At 39.5% G+C, this 14,342-nt stretch overlaps 1 protein-coding gene across 7 annotated transcripts in view; it reads right to left on the bottom strand.

The window, feature by feature from the left end:
• KIAA0753 (KIAA0753 ortholog) overlaps nt 1-14,342 on the bottom strand; it is a 60,374-nt gene that overhangs the window by 36,887 nt on the left and 9,145 nt on the right. For 5 of the 7 annotated variants that reach the window (XR_003001788.1, XM_024734825.1, XM_024734792.1 and 2 more), the window contains exons 3-7: nt 10,519-11,143; nt 8,394-8,500; nt 6,273-6,335; nt 5,653-5,868; nt 3,533-3,743 (exon numbers count right to left, since the gene is read on the bottom strand). Coding sequence is in view for 6 of the 7 variants with exons in the window: in XM_024734825.1 (XP_024590593.1) it covers nt 3,533-3,743; nt 5,653-5,868; nt 6,273-6,335; nt 8,394-8,500; nt 10,519-11,143 (1,222 nt within the window). In the remaining variant the exon portion in view is untranslated. Of the gene's footprint in view, nt 1-3,532; nt 3,744-5,652; nt 5,869-6,272; nt 6,336-6,372; nt 6,491-8,393; nt 8,501-10,518; nt 11,144-14,342 lie in introns of those variants that run through there. The other 2 variants (XM_024734807.1, XM_024734820.1) reach the window with 2 other exon arrangements.

The following is a 14,342-nucleotide window of genomic DNA, read 5'->3' as shown; positions in this document are numbered from 1 at the left end:
CTATGGAAATACCAAGGGTCAAGATTTGCCAAGACATTCTGGAAGAACAGGTGACAAAAGCTGTTCTACCAGATATCGAGACTTAGAATAGTTAAGTAAGATAGTGTACACTAGCATAAGAACCAACAAATAAATCAGTGGAAGAGAAAAGAGGACCCAGAAACTGACCCACGCATATGTGGACACAACTTATGACAAAAGTGACACTGTATGCCACTGTGGGGAAAGAATAATATTTTCAACAAAGAGTGCTAGCTCAACTACATATCCACCTGGAAGAAAATGAACCTTTTTTAGGAAATAACACAGGAAAATAGTTTCTTAATTTTGGCATAAGGAAAAGCTTCTTAAACAGGATCCAGAAACAAACCAAAAAACAAACAACAACAACAAAAACCTATACAGAAAAGATTGCTACATTGGAATACAGTGAAATTAAGAATTCTGTCCATCAAAAGACACCTCGGCAACATTTAAAAGCAAGCTACATCTTATTTCTATGAGGATATTTACAACACAGGTAACTGAGAAAGGGTCCTATGTAGAATACTCCTACAAAGAAGAACTCCTACAAATCAATAAAGAAAAAGAGAGAGAGAGAGAAAGGAAAAAAGGGAATAGAAAATGAGAGAGAGAGAGAGAGAGGGAGGGAGGACTGGTCAGGAGACTTGAACTGGCACTTCACAAAAGAAGACATGTAAATGGCCAATAAATATATGAAGAAGTACTCACCATTAAACATCCAGAAAACGTAACGAAAACCACAATGACAGCCTTACACATCAACCAGGTCGCCAAAATTTTAAAAACTAATAACAAGGGCTGGCAAGGATGTGTAGCAACTGTTCTCATACACGGTTGGTTGGAATATAAAAGGATAAAACTACTTTGAAAAAAATCTTTATTACAGTTGAACCAATACATACCCTGATGACCCAACAATTAAACTCCTGGGAATAAACCCAACAGAAACACAGGCACCCATGTACCAAGAGACATATATAAAAACGATCACAGTAGTTTCCCTTATAATCACCCCAAACTGGAAAAAACCCAATGATTAAAACAAAAGAATAGATAAATGGCCATATATTCGTACAATGGAATACAGCCATGAACATAAACAAATCACAGCTACACAAACAGAACAGATGAATCTCACAAGGTGTTAAGTGGAAGAAGCCAGTCACAAGAAAATACCAATTGTACAGCAAAACCAAAGTACAGCATTAAAAATCACAGTGATAGTTAATAGAGGGGAAGAAGCAGGGGAAGGAGGTTGGAAGAGGAGAGGCTAGGGGGATTTCTTAGTGCTTGTGATGTTCCATTTCTTGACTTGGGTGGTGGTCACACACAAATGTTTGATTTCTGATAACTGAGCTGTAAGTTTATAGTGCACTTTTCCATCCGTACGTTCCACTTCAATTAAAAGAAGGAAAACTGGTTTACTGGGTTCATCCACACGCTGATATAAATGGCATATTAAAAAATTCAATATTAAAATCTTAAAACTATTTAAAAATACTATTAGTGTACATATGTCAGTTTAAGAAGGAAAAAAAAAAGAGGAAAAGAAAATCTCTTAGCAAAACAGGAACAGAAGAAAATTTCCTTAAGTTTCATATGCAGATTTGCCAAAAATCAACAGTCAGCATCACATATGAAAAAGCATTCCCTTGAAACTGGTAAGGGGGGGGCACGCACAGGGAGTTGATGTCCACCATTACAGCTATTATTCAATATTACCCTGAATTAAAATCCATTCAATAAAGCAGAAAGAGGAAAAAAGAGAGGTATAAAAATTGCAAAGAGAGAGGCAAAACTTAAGTGAGCTCATCTATCTGGAAAAATACATAAAAGTTAACAAAACCTCATATTTCATCAAATCTGAAATATCAAGTATAAGACACATCATTATTTTATGTACCAATACGAAATTTTAAAATATCGTCAAGTAAGATATCATCAATTTAAGAATGCACCCCAACTTCAGAAATGTTCAAATGTATACCTTAGGACCAATGAAATGTAGTACCGTAACAAATTAAAGATTTCAGCAAGGTGTCAGATAAAAGAGCAATGTACAAATCTAACAGCTCTCCTGTAAGTAGCAATAACCAATTTCAAAATGAATTTTAAAAACAGATCCCATTCACAACAGCAATAAAAACTGGAAATAAACCTAACAAGAAATTTAGGAATTCCTATATATTCCTACGTCAGGGATTATCATATGCAGAAAGTTATAAAATTCAACTGAAGGGATGGAAAAGGGGCATGAATAAATTGATAGATCATGTTGTAAAGATGTCATTCCTCTCCTAATTAATTTATGAACTCAATGTAATACCAATCGAACTCCCAACAGCACTTTTCATGGAACTTGACAAGCTCATTCTAAATTCCTCTGAAGATAAGCAATCACCAGCAGCAAAATTTTGAAAAAGCACAACAACAAAGAGGAAAGAACTACCTCTTAAAATATTAAAATAGGTAGGAAAGAATGATGATTTTGCCTACAAAATTAAAACTTTCTGGGAATTCCCTGGCAGTCCAGTGGTTAGGACTTGGTGCTTTCACTGCCAGGGTCCAGGGTCAATCCCCGGTCAGAGAAGTAAGATCCCGCAAGCCTTGTGGCACAGCTGAAAAAAGTAAATAAAATAAATAATAAAAATAAAATTTTCTGCGCCAGAAAAGATATCATAAACAAAATTCAAATGTAAGTGTCTAAGAGAAAACATTTACAATACATGTAAACCAGAAAAGGATTAAGATCCAAAATATATAAAGAACTTCTATATACCCATAAGCAAAAGACAGAACCCAGCAGGGAGATGGCAAAGGATATAAACAGATAAATCACAGAAGAGGAAATAAACAAGGCTAATGAACACATGAAAGAAAAACCTTCCTGACTAGGAATCAGGGAAACACAATATAAAACAGTAAGGTACCATTTTCCACCAAGAGACTGGAAATTTTTAATATTTCATTATATAAAGTACTCGGCAAGGATATGGGGAAATACATACTGATGGTCACTGCTAAACAAAACATAATTGCATGCCCATTTTCAAGGGCAAGCTGGCAGTATCTGTTTAAATGTGCATACCACGTAAGCTTGCAACTCTGCTTACTGGAACAACGAGAATTTATTACCTACGTAAAAAAAAGATCATATGTATCAACCAAACGTGTTTGTGCAGATATGTATATATCTATCGTTAAAATGTAAATAAAGAAACTTAAAAAAAACCAGCAGGGTTCTAATTTCCAGCTCTGCAGGGACTTACTTTGGTTAGCCCAAATGCTATGATGCAGGAAAAGGGAATTTTACTTTCTCCACCCTCCTCTAAGGAAAAATACTCCAGCCTCCAGCCTAAGGAAGCATTTTGGTTGCTATTCCTTTATCCTAGTTCAAGTGCACCTATTGTGGAATAGGCTTTAAATTCTGACCCAGGGGGGCAACCGTTACAGTCCAGACAATTTCAAAGAATAAAGTATCTTGTAATAAACACTTTAGGACACATACCAGCAAGAAGCTTCTTTGCCACTGAAGGTCCTCTTGTTTCCTGTGGAAATATCTCCTTTGCTACGAAGGGCCTCCTCTCACTCTTTGGTGATGTACTTGGCCATCTCTCTAAGGCCCTTTGGCTACCAATAGGAAATCTGCTCTGAATTTCACTGAAACATTTCTTTGCCTTTTTTGGTGACAGTGTCTTTTCCAGGAGGGATTCCAAAGCCTGCCATGAAACAGTTAATCATTCTCTTAGTTTATCTCACAAAAGTCTGACTTCTCAATTATAAAACTGAAAATGGGAACTCCAGAGAAACTCATTATTAAATGGCTATCTCTAATTGTTAATGAAACATCACTTAATTTTAAAACTTGGTTATTTAGGAATCCAATTAATAAAAGAATTCTGCATGTTCTTTTACATGTTTAGCTCACTAAAACCAATAGCAAAAAAATAAAGAATATGAACACTCTTAAAGGCATCCAAATTCTAAAATTAAGGATTCCTATTTTAAAAACTAACCACAGTCTTCAGAATATAATCCTATACGCTATATAAGCAGTTTAATTCTCAATGAAAACCTCATAAACTTAAATTATCCTTTAAGTGGGCACACAGACTGTATTTAATGCACATCTTCATAAACTAAAGGAAACTTAGCATGTCCAGTGGCTCTGGTCACTCATCTACCACAACGGGGGAGATCTGTGCCCCTCCACCCCTTCTAAGAGAGGTATGTCATCTAACAAGTACCCACTCGTCACCAGGCAGCAAGGGCCCAGTCTCCCTCCAGTCAGTACAAGTTAAGGACAACTGAACACAGCCAGGGACATTTAGTTCAGATGACAGTAAGGCAATAAGAAAATAATAAGCTATGGGTTGGTGTCGTAGACATCAACAAGAAAGAATACATTTCTTGTGCTACTGAATATTTTCAAATGTAGAGGAGACAAACATTATATTTAAGAAACATTATGTTAAGGCACTTCTGCTCAAAATTTGGGAAAGGGACTATATCTCTTGAGATCCTTTCTAGGATTAGCAAGGTATGTCCTCTAAATGAAATCATCTGGCCAATAAATATTTCTTATGGATAAGTTTAAAAAGCACCACATAACTCGATATGCTACCTAAAGGTCTCCATCTGACAATAACATTCCTGACAGTAAGTTCTATACACACGAATGTAACCAACGTAAATCACAAACGTATTTGCTGGATAATGAAACTGTAAAGGCAGAAGGGGACTTAAAGATAACCAAGGGCTAGTTAATGGTAGAACTGGTCTGTCACTTAGTCTCGAATTCTTCCCACTACAGCATCCTTCCTCTACAGCCAACAGCTTACTGTGTCACACTAACAGAAAGGCCATCCTTTTATTTGTGGATGAAAATGTGTGGCGCAGTGGAAATAACAGTGGCATGGGAGTCAGAAAACAGGCATTGGATTTCCAGCTATCGAGAGAAGTAACTGTGTCATGTCTCTGACCTTTTTTTTTAATCTGTAAAATAAAAGTAATAAAACCTATTGCAAATCACAGCAACACAGTAAGGATGAAATGACAGCACTCCACAAACTTCAAAGAACTATAAAGATTTAAGGACACAGTGTTTTTGCTGTCTTTGTCACCAATAAAACTAAAAACACTATCCATTCCTGACTAGTACATACCGGTTGTGATTTCCAGAAGTCTCTAGCCATAGCACAAGACTTTAGACTCTGCTTCCATATATTTTTGTGTTTCTTTTTTTCAAAAATCTATCTAGGTTGCACACTGATATTCTAATCTAAGCACTAATCTAAACAGTGCTTTACTGTTTTCCTTTTGTATGCTAATAAGTTCTTTTGGTCACGGTACGGAACATTCTGTTTAATTAATGGACCTGGTTAAGAGTTGTTATGTGTTCTAGACTCAAGTCACCAATTCTCAAAGCAGTGAAATACAATATAGACTAGACTGTAAAAACAAAATTAAAATGAAGTGCTTCTTCTGCCCTCTGCAAAGCCTGAATTTACTAGGCACCAGCTTTGTCTTGTATTCTCCACAAATCTCAATGAAATTAGGCAATGGTAAACATTACTTCCCTGCTTAGAAACAATGCACTTTAAACAAAAATCGGAGTCAATTTCATACCTCAGTTTGTTGCAGGATGTCTATCACCACATCAGGGACAGAAGGATTGGCCTCCAGCTTGGCAGAACAGAGTGAAAGCTGGCGGATGAGACGGCCCAATTCCTTGCACCAAATAGGAACTGCGTGCTCCACCCGGTCAGTAAACTGAGTAACAAACATCTGTAAGGCCCGAATGGCTCCTCGATGGGCAGCTGCCAGCCTGGACACTGCCCATGACTGGCAATAAATGAGATGCGAGAGTTATTTCAATACTCACAACTTCTAAACGTTAACCCAACCCTTACGAACATTTACAGCCAATCTTCTTTCTATGTGAGAACAACTTCTACTGTAAAAACTTTTTCATAGTAAAGGGAATTGTAAAGCTTAAAGGTTTTCTAATGAAAAAGTCTTTTCCCTTTTATGCTCAGTTTCTTATACCAGGAGCAACAACAAAAATCTATTTTCAGAACCTGTTTCTTGGAAGATGAGCCCATATTCAGAATATGTAAGATGCTCACTCCCTAATAGGTTTCTACAAGCACTGAAAATATTAGTGCAGAGAACCCACACATAATACTAACAAAATACTGGAAATGTAGTTTATAAGTAGTATTAATCATAATTAAATTGCGTCATACCTTCTTAGTATGTTTAATTTTATGTGGACTCAATTTATCCAATTCTTCCTGGATTTCTTTAACCTGTTTTGTAAAGGGGGGAGAAATGAAAACTTCGTACCTTTCCACTGATCTTTTCTGTAGAAAAGGATACATTTTCTCTTGTCCAAATATAACCATTATCACTATTATTTTTTATAAATTTATTTATTTATTTTTTGGCTGCGTTGGGTCTTCATAGCTGCGGGCTTTCTCTAGCTGTGGCGAGCAGGGGCTACTCTGCGTTGCGGTGCGTGGGCTTCTCATTGCAGTGGCTTCTCTTGTGGATCACAGGCTCTAGGTCCAAGGGGTTCAGTAGTTGTGGCTCGCGTGCTCTAGAGCGCAGGCTCAGTAGTTGCGGTGCACGGGCCCAGTTGCTCCACGGCATGTGGGATCTTCCTGGACCAGGGCTCGAACCCGTGTCCCCTGCATTGGCAGACGGATTCTTAACCACTGCGCCACCAGGGAAGTCCCAAATATAACCCTTATTAATTCAAGTCACTTGAAAATGAAATAAGGCTCTTCATTCACCCCCAAAGTAGCTATTGGTTTCCAGTTCGAGATGGTGACTAGAGCACAGGGTTCACCTTCCATCCCTTGGTCCCCAATGTAAGAGGAATTTAACATGAAGGAGTGAAGGTGAAGGTGACTCTGGAAAGGTAGGAGGGCCAAATCAGGATGTCTTCAGTGCTGTGGCTAAAGAATCCAGCCTCCACCCTCTAAGGAACAGCAAGCCAATCAAACCTGTCGAGCACAGCTCTGATTCATGTTTCAGAACAATCTTTATGGCAGCAGTGCAGAGTAAAAAACAAAATGAACCCAACAAGAATACAAAACAAAATCTAACTCAGGCGTTATCTTTTAAATGAAACAGTCCAGTTTTGGGTTCAGCAGTAAGGCTAACACGTGAGCTAAGTGGCCAGAAATGAGTTCAAGGCTTACTAATGAGTAAGGCGTTAAAGTTAAAACAAACATTTAAAAATTCTATCCACAATGTAAAAAATGTAAATGCCTGCTTATCGGCCACTCCATGTGTCCTGAAAGACACTTAACACATTCTTCACTCTTTACTATTTAGTAAAGACAATTAAACTATTTACTATCTACTAAGCTTCTAATACACAATAAACATGAGACAGATGGGAAACTAACAAGGTCCCTATCCTCTAAGACTATAAGGTGCATTACTGGGGACCACAGGTTTCAGGGTAACTGATCCACTTAAATTTATCTGCAAAAATATGGGCTGTATAAGCATTTTTTTCTGGGGAAAGGACACATAGCTCTTAATAGATTCTCAAGAGTCTATGACCTCAAAAAGTAAAGAAAAAAACAAAAACAAAAACAAAAAATCCCCCAGTATTTAAAGAGTTTGGCCAGGGACTTCCCTGGTGGCATGGTGGTTAAGAATCCGCCTGCCATTGCAGGGGACACGGGTTTGATCCCTGGTCCGGGAAGATCCCACACGCCTTGGAGCAACTAAGCCCATGCGCCACAACTACTGAACCTGCACTCTAGAGCCCACAAGCCACAACTACTGAGCCCGCGCACCACAACTAGTGAAGCCCGTGTGCCTAGAGCCGGCGCTCTGCAAGAAGAGAAGCCACTGCAATGAGAAGCCCGCGCACCACAACGAAGAGTAGCCCGCACTCACCACGACTAAAGAAAGCCCGTGCACAGCAACGAAGACCCAACACAGCCAGAAACTTTTAAAAAGTAAATAAATAAAACAAATAAATTTATTAAAAAAAAAAAGAGAAGGCATCGCAATGAGAAGCCCGCGCACCGCAACAAAGAGTAGCCCCTGCTCACGGCAACTAGAGTAAGCCTGTGCGCAGCAACAAAGACCCAAGGCAGCCAAAAATAAATTATAAAAATTTTTTAAAAAGATAAAAATAAAATAAAGAGTTTGGCCATATACACATAATACACAAACACACATAAAGGCTGAGGACGAGAAGCAGAATTATTTGTCCACGTGTTCAGGAAATTCGGCCTCACAAACACATCAGAATTCATGTAGGATACCTGGTGCCGATATTCCTGAGACAAAAGGAAAACAGGAATTCCCTGAGAAGGTCCCCGGTCCCTGAGCCTCCTCACCTGCTGCTGGAGGACGTAGAGCATTCGGGCAGAACGGACGGCCTGCTCCTTCCTCCTGACACGGATTCTCTGCTCTTCATCTGGATCCAAAGCTTCTTCCATGCGGTCTGAAAATATTTTTCCCCCAAAAGTGGATTATAAACCACACATTAAAAACTTATAAAAACTTCAATTACTCAAAGAGATAATGAGGTTGACAATCTCTAGTTTTATTAAGAAAAAAAATGAAGCTGTCATAACCAAAAAATTTCAGTTTTCCTCAGCCATAAAACTAGGAACCAGCAAGTGGGCCTGTGTCCTGACTCAGAGATGGAAGAGGCATGAAGACTAACTAGATCAAGCTCCCCTCCAGGCAGGAATTCCCTGAACCAAATCTCACTGGACAGCCTATACCACAGTTATGCATCTCTTACTATTCTTAAATTCTTTCTATTGAACCCAAATCTATAATGCTTTCTATTTTTTTCTTTTTAAATTAAATTTCTTGGTCCCGTCACGTGGCACGCAAGATCTTAGCTCCCCGACCAGGGATGGAACCCACGCCCCCTGCAGTGGAAGTGCAGGGTCTTAACCACTGGACCACCAGGGAAGTCACGTGCTTTCTATTTTTTTAAAAAAACCATTTATTGACCTGTTTTTATGTTTAGCAAGACTTCTTTTGCATTCTCTTATCTTGAACCCAGATGAGAAGTCCTTTCTCCAGCATATTAAGACACCAAGGGCTAAAATTATTTGCGTGTCCCAAGTCTTCATTTACTTGTCAGGAAGCACACCCTCGTACACACTGCTGCTCCACGTTTTCAAAAGATTCATTCAAAGGAACTGTTTCTGGAAGACTGCCTGAGCAGCTCAGCTTTAAAGGTCCCCTGTATGAGGCCCCATCACCAGAGCAGCGGGCCTCGTGGCTTTGCTCCCCTGGCATCATGGTTTCTACCAAACTATACTGTGGGGTCATGCCACAGACCGCCACTGAGCGATGTTAGGAGAAACAAGCCAAAACACTGCTGCTATTCTGATGTAGGAATGTTTTCAAATTGTTCATATTACACAACATACTCTTTATGAAGACCCACCAGAAACAAATTTTTTTCCAGCCTCAATACGTGGTATAATTTTTTTCCTCATACAACTGTTTTTTTCTCTGTAAATTCTGCAATTGATCACATTTTCCTGGTGAGCTGACTGTGAGGAAGCTCAGAAACAAATCTGTAACCCGTTCCTAATAAATCTTATTTTTCCTTTCCTTATTTTTTCCTGTGCCAAAATATCCTCATTTACATATTTTTGTTCTATTTTATTCAATCTGTTTTTGTAAGGCACCTTAAATTCCTTACGTAACATGCATACGCACACATATGCATACATTACTTGACTTTATAGTGCAAAAGATCATTATAGACTATGTGTTATCTTAGCACAGTAGCTCCTTTCCATGTTAACTCCCTATTCCTTGCAGTCTGAAAGCTAGGCTTGATCCCCCTACTTGTTAGCTATGGTAACCCCAAATTTTCCATGTGCAATCAATCTTCTACTCCCCAGGGAAATGCAAGGGCATAGGGAACACTGAAAAACTGTAGAGAACAGTATATGAGGATTACACACCTTCCTTTCTACCCTGTGGTCAGATATTTTATATGTATATCCATAACACCCCATCACTGCTGTGTACTCATCAAACCATTGCCTAAGTCAGAACTGGTTTTAGCTATAATATACAGGTATTATGCTCTTTTCTGAACAAATTAATTTTTCCAGAAGGACTTCTGGATACAGAAGCAAAACATTACAGGATAATTTGCACTCAGGTGCTCGAAGACCTAAGCTTCAGACAACAGGTACCGCAGGTACTGACTAGGCGGGGCCCTCAGTCAGTCGACTTACCAAGTACAGCCTAAGGAAAAGAGGCTCTTTCAGGTGCTTCTGCTGGAAAGAGGGGCTAGGGCAGGACAAACTCGTCAGAAAAAAAGACACTGGTCAAACTCCAAGTCCACCTGTCTTGTCATGAGCGCTCACTCTAGTGACAGGAGAGAATGGAATGTGACAGGGGGCGGGGATCCCGAAGAATGTATTTGGACTATACCCTCTCATAGCAGCTTTTCGAAGTCAAGAGTCCAATTTTTCTCACCTTTTTTAGTTAATTCTTCAATTTTATGGATACAACTGCTCAATTCTTTCTGGAGTCGCTGAACTTCCAGCAGGCTTTTGTGTCCACATAGGCTTTTGTGGTCACCTATCCTGGCATGTGGCTGAAGTCCTGGATCACGAGTGGGTGGCGACTTTGGCATGGTGAGGTCTGACTGTCCCGGATGAGATGTGTACAGGTATACCTTGGCACCTGAGCTGGAAATTTCTACTTTGGATGGCTGGTTGCTGCCGTGACAGACTTCCCGACTCTTTGATTCCTTCCTTTCCACTCTATGGTCAGATATTTTATGGTTAGACTGTCCACATTTCTGAAGGATTTGGGGCTGACTTCTGAGATGGTGTTCTTTTACGTGTTCTTCAAGTTGTCTTCGTTTTACATCTCTTTTGGCTAGATGGACAGCATAGCTAAGTCTCTCTTCTGATATGACAGAAAATGAAACAGAACTGCCTACGTCAGGACCGTTTCTAAAACCTGAATCTCTACAATGGTATGACTCATTGTATGAGTGCTTCAGTTTTTCAATTCTAATCCCATGTGGGCAAGAATATCGGATTGCCAAGTTGCTTGAATGTGTCGGAACATTCCTATTAAACTGCAGCTGGTTCTTCAAAAAAAAAATAAAAGCAAGCGCACATTAGAAAAATGACATATTGCATAGTTAGTATATGCCTATAATCAAGTTTCTAACATTTCACCCACACGATTATTAGTGCTAAGAGGTATTTTCCTGTTGTACTGATAGAATCAGCTACTCTCACACACCCTTGAGTTAACCACACACCCCTGGTTCTATCCTACCATCACCCAGTCCCCAGTATTATCCTTCTGGTTTACTCGTAGCATACTAGAATCCTCCTCACAAAGTCAACTCAGAAAGCTTCAAACAGAACCAGTAAGTTCCTCAGCTCCCCAGTGATGGACTTCTGCCCTGTATCAAAATGTCAGTTTCCAGCAAGTGATCAGTACAATTCATTATGAGTGTTCCTGAAAATTGCTCCACAGATGCACCACACAGAACCTAAGCCACTGACAATACTCTTCCTGAGATTTTTCATCGGGTGGTTAGACCACATCTCCTATCCTACACCTAAGTGCATCTTGCTCTACACAGTCCACTTCACCTTCTTAGGCAAGTTTAAGTGTTTGTTAGTTATAATCATGATAGACACAGGTTTTGTTTTTTCACTTAACAAACATAGGCATGTTTCCATACTCTCACAGTTTTCATTATTTTTCACAGTTGCACTTTCCAAAATCCAATGAATGGCCTTTTCATGCTTAACCTAACTATAACCTTATTATTAAACAGACTGTTTCAGCTTTTCCACTAATAGAAATATTACTTCAATTAATATTCCCATGCATTTAGTCTTTTTCTCTTTTTAAATTATTTCCTTAGGATAAATGATCTGTTCTGCAATTACTATGTCAAAGGGAGCAAACAATTCTGTGGCTTTGGACCTGTCCATGGCAGGTAAATAGCACTAGGAGAATCCGTGCATGCAAACCCAGTGCAGCCTGTGCTATGATGCCTTATTCTTGAGACGGCCACCCCAACTCTCACAGCACACACAAGAACATGTGTTTATACAATCACGTGTATGAAGAGTTAGTTTAAACTAACCCAGTGTGATAAAACTTCAGGAAAGGGGCTTCCCTGGTGGCACAGTGGTTGAGAGTCCGCCTGCCGATGTAGGGGACACAGGTTCGTGCCCCGGTCCGGGAAGATCCCACATGCTGCTCCGCGGCTGGGCCCGTGACCCGTGGCCGCTGAGCCTGCGCGTCCGGAGCTTGTGCCCCGCAACGGAAGAGGCCACAACAGTGAGAGGCCCGCGTACCGCAAAAAAACAAAAAACAAAAAACTTCAGGAATGTATTTTAGGGAAAAAAAGTAGAGATGAGAGAGAAAAAAAAGAATTACCATCTGAAAGGTACACAGAATGAGGAACAATACTTGGAACTTATGGCCTTATTGGAGAAATCTTCCCCAAAAGTAAAAATAACCTAAAATACCTAGGGGATTTCATATAAGTACTAGAAAAAAAAAAATGAATGAATGAATTCCTCTTTCACCTGGGTATAGGGAAAGGCTTTCTAACTGTGACTCAAAATCCATATGCAATAAAAGAGTGATAATTTTTACTACATTAAAATAAAAAAATTTAAAACAATTTCTGTTTTTTATGGTTTAAAAACACCATAAACAAAGTCAAAGAACTGAAAAACTGGAAGAAAAATATTTGTAAATTGAGATGAAAAAAGACCAAAACTCAGTAGAAAATGGTGAAAACACATAACAGACAACTAACAACAACAAAAAAAGAAACACGGCCCTTAAATATATGGAAAGTTCGTCAAGTTCATAAAAACACAAATTAAAAATACACTGAGACAGCAAGAGATCACCAAAAATTAAGAGATATAACAACACATGCTGTTGGCAAGACTTGGGAAAACAGGCCTTCTCACAGGATGCTGGTGGGAGTGCAACCCTCAGAGACAGGACTCCAGCAAGAGCAAACAAAACCACACATGCGTTTGCCTTTGACCCGGCAGTCTCACTTCCAGGAATTTATCCTGAAGATACACCCCCAACAATACATACGCACAGGGCTACTCACTGCTCTACTGTAACTGCCAAGTATTGGAATTGACCTAAATGCCTATGTAGAAGCATGTCTCAAACTGTGCTATATCCTGGATTTCCTTGGTGGCGCAGTGGTTAAGAATCCGCCTGCCATTGCAGGGGACACGGGTCCGAGCCCTGGTCCAGGAAGATCCCACATGTCGCAGAGCAACTAGGCCTGTGTGCCACAACTACTGAAGCCCACGTGCCTAGAGCCCGTGCTCCCCAACAAGAGAAGCCACCGCAATGAGAAGCCTGTGCACCGCAACAAAGAGTAGCTCCCACTCACTGAAACTAAAAGCCCACACGCAGCAACGAAGACCCAACGCAGCCATGAATAAAGAAAGAAAGAAAGAAAAGAAAACAAAAGAAACTATGCTACATCCACACAGAGGAGTACTATGAATATGTTAAGAAGGATGAGGAAGATATGTATGAACCCATGCAGAGGGATTTCTCAGATATGCTGTTCAGTGAAAAGAGCAAAGTGCAAAAAAGAGTATCTGTAATACTCCACCCTTCAAAAGAGGGGAGAAGTACTTCATGAGAAAGCACACATACATCTGATCATTTGTGCAGAAAGAAACAAAGGGAAGAAAAATCAGAGAATAATAAGATTAGGTATCTACAGGGCGTGGGTAGAGATTGGGTGGAAAGGATAGAGAGAATGGGGGGGGCAGTAATACTTCACTGAATGTTCCTTTTTGCACACGTTTGTTTGGAACCACATTAATGTTTCCCATATACTAGAGAGACAGGAAGGAAAAGAAGAAGGGAGGGAGAAAGGGAGGAAGATAATAAATTAAATTCATACGGATGAAGAAAAACCCTAAAAATAAATACTAACAGAAACCAATGAACCAAAATGAAGTTCAAATGACTAACATAACCACACTAAAAAGTGGAGGTTTAAAAAAAAAAATCAACCCAATTAACTTTTGAACATAGCATTTGGACTATATGCCCTCAGGCTAAAGACAAAAAGTTCTCTAAACAAATACTGAACTCTAATTTGTAGGGTTCTTTTTTTGCAGAGGCATGGATTGCAATTCTCAAACAGTTTTGTACATTCTAGGATTGAGCAAATGAATACGCATACTGTGGATAACTGGAGACTGGTTTCACACTGTTGAATACGGGAGTTACAAATGGGAAGTGTTGGATTGGACTGGAGATAC

The sequence above is a fragment of the Neophocaena asiaeorientalis genome, unplaced genomic scaffold (assembly GCF_003031525.2).
Source record: "Neophocaena asiaeorientalis asiaeorientalis breed wild unplaced genomic scaffold, Neophocaena_asiaeorientalis_V1.1 scaffold129, whole genome shotgun sequence".
Taxonomy (NCBI): Eukaryota; Metazoa; Chordata; class Mammalia; order Artiodactyla; family Phocoenidae; genus Neophocaena; species Neophocaena asiaeorientalis.
This window is presented reverse-complemented; position numbering and strand designations above follow the sequence as displayed.